This window comes from Octodon degus, unplaced genomic scaffold (assembly GCF_000260255.1).
Source record: "Octodon degus isolate 3935 unplaced genomic scaffold, OctDeg1.0 scaffold00038, whole genome shotgun sequence".
In the NCBI taxonomy this organism is placed as follows: Eukaryota; Metazoa; Chordata; class Mammalia; order Rodentia; family Octodontidae; genus Octodon; species Octodon degus.
This window is the reverse complement of record NW_004524614.1, coordinates 8,909,858-8,919,518: the sequence shown is the minus strand read 5'-3', so window position 1 is coordinate 8,919,518 and position 9,661 is coordinate 8,909,858. Positions and strand designations below refer to the sequence as shown.

Genomic DNA, 9,661 nt, shown 5'->3' with positions numbered 1-9,661 from the left:
GGTTGCATTTTGTTCCTTCTCATCATTTTGTGTAGCACTGTCCTCTGCCCTTTGTTGTAGATCTTTGCTGTAGTTATAACCTTCACAAGTACTGAAGTTCAGGTGGAGCTCTACAGAGTTTGGACTTATCCAGCTGTGTCTGGCTGCTGTGCTCAGCTCCTTCCCGCTGAGGACCTGGGCTAGGACTGGGTCCGGGTGTTCCTGGAACTCGACTTTAATTCCTACTGGGCGGGAGGGTTGGGGAAGGTACACGGAGAGGTGGGGGGCAGCCCCAGGGAGTGGGAGAGGGTCCGGCCTACGCTGCGCCTGGGCTGGGACTGGTTCCGCTGGCGCAGGTTAGCAGGAAGCTCTCCACACACTCACTGGACCTGGGCTACGACTGGGTCTGGGGGTTCCCAGAAGTGGGCAGAAATTCCTACTGGGTGGGAGGGGTGGGGGAGGTACGGTGGAGTGGTTGGGGGCGGCCCGAAGGGGTGGGAGAGTGTCCGGCCCACGCTGCGCCTGGGCTGGGACTGGTCCTGCCTGCGCAGGTTAGCAGGAAGCTCTCCACACACTCACCGGACCTGAGCTAGGACTGGGTCTGGGGATCAGCAGTAACACTATTTGACATGGCCACAGCCTTCTTAAAGCTTGAAGCTTTGGCTACAAGTTTGTAAAATAAAGGAGTTTCAGTGTTTCTTGCTGTCAAAGAGTTCCAGCAGGATACTTAACCTATCTTTTAAGAGCCTGATAATGATTAACATTGATTGATTTTAATGTGGAATTTTGACCTTTGCAAGTGAAAGTCATTAAGAAATGGAGCGTATTTAAGTGGACACAGACTCAGTAATAAAAACAGGAAGGAACATTCAACATTAAACAATTTAGTTTTTTTGTTTTGTTTTGTTTTGTTTTTTTACTTCTGGGTTACCCAACTATTTTCTAACCGTTAAGGCACCATCTTCTGAGCTTCGGTGTTGTGATACCTCATTCAAGTGAATACAATTGTCCAAGAGACTGGAATGATTTACTGAGTAGAAAACCATCTGACTATGCAGCCTCACTCAAGCTTGAGGCATAGAAACCTGGCTTCAACTTTCAGCCTGCCTGTGTGTCCTACGGCTTTCCAAGTCAAGACTTCAGCATTGCACTCACCTGAGTTGCAAGTCAGCCACCTGTCTGATGGATTTCAGGCTTGCATCTCCAAAACCACATAAGCAAATTGATTACAAAAATCCATCCATCAGGAGTATGCTGTTGAGAATACTGTCTGATACACAAAGACCATGGTTTGTTGTAGTTATGACTATCCTTTCACCTTTCAGAGACTACTGTCTATTATTTTCCTTTCTGTGAAATCACAGGCAACACAAGCCATCATTTTTGACTTAAATTTTTATTAGAATTTAGGAGTACCTAAATCCTCAGCAGCTTTCAAATAATAAGCTCAGAAGTTGTTTTTAGAGAATTATTTTTTAAAGTAATTAAACTTGGGATAATGTTCACAAGTATAAACTTCAAAATATAAAATATGAAATTTATAAATACTTGATGATTCTTTCAGTTCTGATTATTTTTAAACTTTATTTCTATGAACTCAATTTTGATTTTTTTTAACTAGTCAAACACAAAAGGAGGGAACATAACTATTGTTAAGTTTCTTTGGAGTGGAAAACAGGGAGAATGTCTTTTTATTGTTTGTTTCTCTCTTTTTTCAGTACTGAAGATTGAACTCAGAGTCTTAACTCTGAGCCACATCTACATCATTTTTTTTACTTACTTTTCAAATTTTATATGAAAACAAGGTTTTGCTAAGATGCCAGATCTTATGATCCTTCTGTCTTAGCCTCTCAGTAACTTCTCTTTCTTTATTATGAACATATATCTCTTTTTTAAAAAATCATTTATTTATTTACTTATTTGGTGTAAGATCTCACTATGCAACTCGGATTTATAGTGATCCTCCTGTCTCAGCCTCCTCAGTGCTGGGATTACATGTGTGCACCACCATGCCCGATTTTGGTGGCCAGCACGAAGTGTCTGAGGTTCCACAGCTAGCACAGTATGTGGTACTAGGGATCAATCCCAGGTCCTTGTGATTGCCAGGCAGACCCTTAGATCAATGAGCTATCTCTTATTGTAAAGATTCTGAAAAATAGAAATACTTATAATGTGCAAATAAAACACTTGGAAAATTCATATAACATGTGAAATTTAAGAAATGCTGAAAAACATTAAGAAGAAGCTGGAGGCTCAGAAATATATGAATGTAAGTTGATTTCCCTAGCAACACACACACACACACACACACACACACACACACACACACACACACACACAATCTTGTGCAGGCAGAAGGGGGGATAGGAGTGAAAAATAACAGAATTAACTTTGGAAACAAATGACTCAGCTCCCTGGGATAGCTGTGCTGACCATTATTAATGGGAAATGGCACTCTCTTAAAAGGTAAGGCTCTCTGAGGAAGCCCAGGGGACTCTACCGTAATCAGCTCATTAGTCCCAGGTGGGAGCCCTAATATCAAATTGAAGGATAAAGTTTGGAAGTGACTGAACAAGAAGAAAAGATTTTGGAAGAAAATGCTTTCCGGAGAAATTGATAATGGTACAAAAAAGTGACTCTGTTCTTACTGTGATTCATTTTAACCAAGTATGAGTCTGTAAATTACACTGAAATGTGTTGAACCTGAAACTTTGGCAACAAAAGATGAAAAAGACATTCAGGACCATATTTATACTTTGAGAAACTTTAGCATTCAAATGCTAACCAATGAAAGAACATTTTCGGGATAAAAAAAAAAAGCTTTCTCTGAATCATGTAAAGGCTTTATGAGTTTTTTCAGAGGAAATGTATGCTGGAATTTAAGTTATTTTTAACATCTTTTTCTTGAAAAGGCTAATTCTTCCCTCTTGGGTTGAATTCTTTGATGCAACTTCAGTGACTTTGGGGTGACTCTGAATGCAGGTTTCAAAGTGGTGAAGAAAATCATACAGTGTTGAGAACCTATGCTTTCTCCAGGAAATCTGTGAAAGTAACTGATAAGAAACTTAAGAAGGCTCTTCTGAACTCTTTTGAAACACGGCAGAGAAGCTGGCACATTTTTCCATGATTATGTAATCCTGGATGTGAAAATGTTAGGTAGAAATATAAATAAACAGCAATAAAATATATTCATGTTAACTCATTGTCAACAAAAGGCATAGATAAAGTCTCAGTCTTCAATCTCAGGGTAAATGGTACAGTCCAATCTCAGGGTAAGTGGTATCAGCCAATTGTTCATGGGGTAAACAAATACCCTAGCTATCCTTCAGTCACTAGAAAGGGCAATCACTGCACCTGACACAGTAGGACTGTTCAAAGAGGTATCAAGTCCCAGGAGAAAGACACAAGTTATAAAACAAACAACTATAGCAAAAGTTTCTTGACACCAATCTAAACTAGTCTTTGACCTACAAGATATCACACATTAGTGTTATAGTTTGGATCAGAAATGCTCCCCTAAAGCCTCATGCACCCAGAGGTGAGTTTTATGAAAATGACTGGATGATGAGGGTGCTATATGCACTGGTGGATTCATCACTGGTGAGTTCAGGGGCCAAGTATGCTCTTGGAAGGTGGGGACTGATTGGAGGATGAAGTTCACTAAGGACATGACCTGGAAGGCTATACGTTCCTCTGTGGCTCCTCCGATCTCTCTCTGCTTCCAGGCTACCATGCTGTGAGTAACTTCTCCTCTGCTATGCTCCTTTTCTGTGCCCCTCTGCTGAGCCATCATGTCTTACAGCCAGTAGACTATGAGTTGAAAACATAAACCAAAACAACCTCTCCTACTTAAAATTGTGGGCGTTGAGTATTGTCTCCCAGCAATGGGAAATTAAGACAGATTTTGGTACTAAAAGTAGAATCATTGCTAACTGACCATGTGCTTCAGAACCCTTTAGTACTAATTTTCAGGAGGAATTTGGAAAACTTCAGAGATACTGGCTGGAAAAGCAGCCCTAGAATGCTATAAACTGAGCTTAATGTCAGATTTTGTTCAGATTTCAAACAGCCAAAATACTGACAGAAATTCAGATGATAAAAGCTGGCCAGGCTCATCAGGTTTCAATTAGCAATAAATAATACAGTGATAGTTGGGCTTACAACAATGTGTATTATGCACTGGCAGATAACTTGTGTACATTTTTCTCATGTCCTGAGACTGCAGGAAACTAAGATTAAGTGCAGTGAACCATGTGATCAAACAGAAAATTTCAAGGCATCCCAATGTTTAGGCTGTGACATAGGTATGGCTGCCTGCTTTTAGTGACATACAGTTAGAAAAACAGGATATAAAACACTATTTTCGGTTTTCCCAGAACAAAACCTCCTATAAAGTCTGGGTCTGTAAGGTTGGAGCAGAGTAAGTTTGGTTGCTGAAAAGATTAGCTTTAAAAAAATCCAAGTATTTTATTTACATCAGAAACTTAGGAAAGACGTCTTTAAGACTTCTCAGAAATTAGCAAGACCCTATCCTGAACAGGCTCCAGTGTGCAAAAGTGAGTGACTTTTATTGAGAAAGACAGCTTCATGGCATGCTGCTCTAGAAGGGGTCTCTAGGGGATTGATTCACTGGAATTTGGCTCATAGTGCTCAGTCATGCAAACACTTGGAGACCTGCTGATCAAGGGGGTCCAGCTGCTGCTCTAGCTGCCAGCAGACTTCAGTGTCATGCACAGAGTGCTGTTTTTAAAAGCACGGAGAATGCAGGAGTTGTGCGATCAGTTAGGCTTCCATCAAGGCTTCAGAAGAAGGCCTGGGGGGCTGGGCAGTGTGTCATTGAGAGGACCATGCATGAAGCTGGGAACATTTAAAAAAAAGTGCAATTGAGACTCCAAGAAATTGCAGAAGACAAGAACATGGAACATCCACTGAGGAAGGCTGTAGGAGGTGAGCAAAGCCAGTCCAAGAGAAAAGCTAGGTGGCTAAAGTGGACAGTGTCGTGGGGCAGGGCAAATCAAACCATTTGAGCTCCTATCTTACTCCACCTTGTTCCAGGTTCTGGACATAATGCTATTGAATTTAATGTTTTCCTTCCTGGGTTTCAGGATTGCTCCAGTTCCACTGATTTCTATCCTCATTCTTCCCTTTTGGATGTTAATGCATATTCTGCACCACTGTATGTCAGTGTATGTGTTTAACTTTGTTTTTTATTTTATTAGGGGTCTTTGTTTGTTCATTTGTTTGTATCAGAGAAGATTTTAGACTTAGACTTTTGAGCAATAGGAGACATGTTAAAATTTTCTCAACTCCTAGAGATGGACTAACTGCATTTTTCATAATGAATGCACATGATCCTTCAAGGTGCCAGGGCAGAATATAGTGACTTGGATTTGGAATGTCTCCATGAAGTTTCATGTGCTCAAAGGTAATATTTATGGATCATGAGGGCCCAATATTTGTTGGTGGATTCATCCACTTGTTGGGACGGTGTATTTTTGGGGAGGAGGGTCTGGCTGGAGGAGCGAGGTTACTGGGCATGACCTAGAAGGCTCTCTCCCCTTCTCTTGCTCTGCTTCCTGGACACTATGATATGAGCACCTTTGCTTCTGCTATGATCCCGAGGCATGGAGCTCTGCCCTTGAGCCAAAGGATGTGGACTGAATATGAGAACCCAGCTGAACTCTCCTTCTTTTGCTTCTCATTGTCCTCTATTGTATCCCAGCAATGAGAAAAAAAACCACAAACAATAAAAAATATGCACCATTCCAAACAAGAACAAAATCATACAGCTTTTGGAGTGCCTTTGGAGGTGGTTTGTGACTAGAATTTTGTGTGTTGAAAGCTTGGTCTCCAAGTGTGGTGATAACAAAAGGTGAGGGAATCTTTAGAGGAGGGGTCTGGTGGTAATTGAGGTCATTAAAGAAGTTGCCCCCAGAAGGAATTGATGAATACTCTATAAAGATAATTTTACAATAAGTAATATTACTAAATATAAAAAGGATGTTTTATAGCAATGAAACTTCAATTTATCAAGAAGACACAAAATATTCTAAATTTGTACTTGCTCAATTATATACTTCAAAATTTGTACATTCTTCTGGGTATAGGCAGCAAAAAATTATTTTAATTTTATTGAGAAACAAATAGCAATGGGACAGATTCAAAACTGATTAGTAGTACAGTTTCAATAATTAATACATTGCATATTGTTGTCTTTGTAGTGGTTATTCATAGTACAAGATGCAGACATGATATCCTGTCCAAACACTATTAGTACAAATTTTTCTTCTCATTGAATTGAGAGAAAGTAGCTGTATAGCTAACCTAACTATTTTGTATATAGAGATACAAAATGGTCTTTCATTTGTATCCCTTTTTTTCTTTAGTTTTGTCAGAGATACATATTCCATTGTCATTTAAATATTGTATGTGCATAAATTCAGCAAAATAATCCAATGTACTCTAGTAGTCCATAATAGTAGTGGGTTATCCATAGGACTGGCAAAGTTGTTGATTTGAGCCCTTTACAGATCAGCATATTAATATGGCTTTACTTTTCACACCTCATTATTACACTTTTCTGCTGGATGGTTAAGACAAAGATAAAGCAATACTTATATAACAAGAAATGTAACTTCTGTATCTAACAAGTCAGTCAAATCCCCTCAAGATTTACCTTGAAAGCCTGTACTGCAGTTTGTAGATCCTTTGAAAGTGTCAGCCATCTGGATGAGTCATGGCCATTGCTTGACCAATTTGCTCTCTGTGAAAGCCTGAGAGAATGTTTTCTCTCCCTGTGACTATCCTTAGGCATACTCTAAATCATTGGTAGCTTTCCTCTGTGGTCCCATTATCTACTTGATCAGAAAATATGAGACATCACTGAGTTACAGGATGTTACAATACAGGTTCTGTTATGTCCTGAGTCCTCACTGAACTTTAAAGGCTAGGGCCAAAATGTTGAATGTCCTTGTAGCCCTTCTTTTTCTCTAATTGTTTGTCTGTAAACTTAAGTTGTTAACCCTCCAGAAGAGAAGCTTAATAATATTATTATTTTATAACATACAATTGAGCTTAACCTCACTATCTGTCTGAATCTCACACCTCTTAAACATAGCATGGAACAGATATTTTCCATCAAATATTGATATGTTAAACTTTAAATCCCTACAGAATGTGAAAAAATAAATAAATAAATAAATAAATAAATAAATAAATTGAAAAACATAGGAATAAACAGTTACATATTTTTACACACAAATTTAGAAATCTAACCATATACAGCATTGTAGTAGGACAGTCCTATGACATTTTTGTTTCTTGTCACTTGTTTTCATATATTGCCCTTTTTTTTAAAACAAACATTTACTTGATAGACAGTACAGCAGTAGTTGATATGATATGACAAACAGTATATATTTAGAAGAACAGAATGACAGGCATTCCAAGCATGACCATAGTATTACACATTGCTATCTTCAATGCAGTTGCTTACTTCACAGGTATCAGTATATATAGTTACTCAGGGTGAGAATCTTACCAATTAACTTCAAGTTTCAAAAATCTGATGAAGATTCTCAGAATCATTGCCTTAACTACCTTGTGCTTATAAATATATGGTTTTGCCCCTCTCATGTTTCCTAGCTTTTCTGTCTGCCCTCTCTTCCTTGTTTAATCCTTAATTCTTGCTTTCCTTTTAATTGTGTTATATCTTTCTTTTTTTTGTTTCTTTTTTTGAGTTCTTACGCTAGGGATACTATATGACATTTATACATGTGGGTCTGGTTTATTTCGTTTGGGTATATTGTCAAAGTGCATTCACTTATATATGAAGGCTTCGAGTTTATCATTCTTTATAGCTGAGTAATACTCCTTAGTATAAAAGCACCACATCTTTTTCATCCATTCCTCTGGTGACAGGCATTTTGACTATTTCCAGGATTTAGCTATCACAAATTGTGCTGCTATAAACAAAAGTGCACCTATATTACTATGATATGACATTTTCATTTCCTTTGGGAAAATTCCCAGTAGGGGGATAGCTGGTTTGAATGGGATTTCCAGTCCCTAGTTTTTAAAGAGTCTCCACACTAATTTCCATAACAATTGCACCAGTGTACATTCCCACCAGCAGTGGAGAAGGATTCTTTTATCCCCACAGCCTCTCCAAAATTTGTTGTTGGTTGATTTCTTTATGATAGCCAGTCTCAGGATTGCTTTAATTTGCATTTCACTGATGGCTAGCGGTGTGGAGATTTTTTTAATATATTTATTTGCTTCTCTAATTTCATCCCTCTGAGAAGAGTGCATTCATCTCAGATATCCATTTCTGGATTAGGTCTTTAAATTTTGGGACCCGAGTGTTTTTTAGTTCTTCATTAGTTAAGATTTTTTCCCCAATTTGCAGATTGTCTTTTAACTTTGCTGGTGATTTCTTTGGACATGCAAAAACTTCTCAATTAGAGGAGGTCCCAGTTGTTAATTCTTTCAAGTATTACCCATGAAATTTGATTTTTGCTCATGAACTCTTTGCCTACCCCATGTCTTCGAGAGTTCCTCCTACTTTCTCTTCCAGGAGGTTTAGTGTTTCTGTTTTAATGTTTAGACCTTTAATCCATTTTGACTTTAGCTGAGTACATGGTGATAGACCTGGGTCAAGTTTTAGTTTTTGGCATGTAGAGAGCCAGTTTTTCCAGTACCATTTGTTAAACAGGCTATCTTTCTTCCAGTAAGCATATTTGGCCCCTTTGTCAAAGATAAGGTGGCTGAGTATGTTTGTAGAGGCTTGTGCATCTTCTAATCTATTCCACTGATCCTCACATCTATTTTGTTGCCAATGCCATGCTGATTTTATCACAATAGCTTTGTAGTATAATTTCAAATCAGGAATTTTAATATTGCCCAGGATTGCCTTCGCTATTCTAGGTCTTTTCTGGTTCCAAATAAATTTTAGGAATGATTTCTCTAGCTCTTTGGGGTATTTTGGTGGTAATTTGATAGGGGTTGTATTAAATCTGTACAACAATTTTGGGAGTATGGCCATCTTCACAATGTTGGTTCTTCCTATCCAGGAGCATAGAATATCTTTCCATTTTCTGAAATCCTCTATGATCTCTTTTTTCAGAATCCTGTTATTTTCCTTGAATATATCTTTGATTTCTTTAGTTAGATTAATTCCAAGGTATTTCATTTTCCTCGGTGCTATTGTAAAAGGTATTGTTTCTATAATTTCCCTCTCAGCGTGTTTGCTATCTTTGTAGAGAAATGCTATTGACTTTTTGGTATTGACTTTGTATCCTGCTATGCTACTGAATTTGTGTATTAATTCTAGTAGTTCTTGGTGGAGTTTTTTGGGTCTTCCAAGTAAAGTATCATGTCATCTGCAAATAATGATAGTTTAACTTCTTTTTTACCTATTCTTTTTCCTTTTATTTCTTTCTAATGTCTAATGGCTCTAGCTAATGATTCCAGAACTATATTGAATAGGAGTAGTGACAGAGGACATCATTGTCTTGCACCAGATCTAAGAGTAAAAGATTTCAATTTTTCCCCATTCAGAATTATGATAGCCATTGGGTTGTCATAGATGCTTTTTATCAGATTTTCATAGAGGCCATCTATTCCAATTTTTTGTAGGACTTGAACATGAATGAGTACACAGCAAAAATTAAAAAGAGTAAAA

The 9,661-nt window shown here is 38.1% G+C and overlaps 1 protein-coding gene across 1 annotated transcript in view; it reads left to right on the top strand.

Moving 5' to 3' along the window:
- Window positions 1-1,988: 1,988 nt before the first annotated feature.
- The window catches only part of LOC101585309 (60S ribosomal protein L10-like), a 13,478-nt gene continuing 5,805 nt past the window's right edge, over window positions 1,989-9,661 (top strand). The window contains exon 1 of the mRNA XM_004631131.1: window positions 1,989-2,048. Within this exon, the coding sequence (XP_004631188.1) occupies window positions 1,989-2,048 (60 nt within the window). The remainder of the gene's footprint in view (window positions 2,049-9,661) is intronic.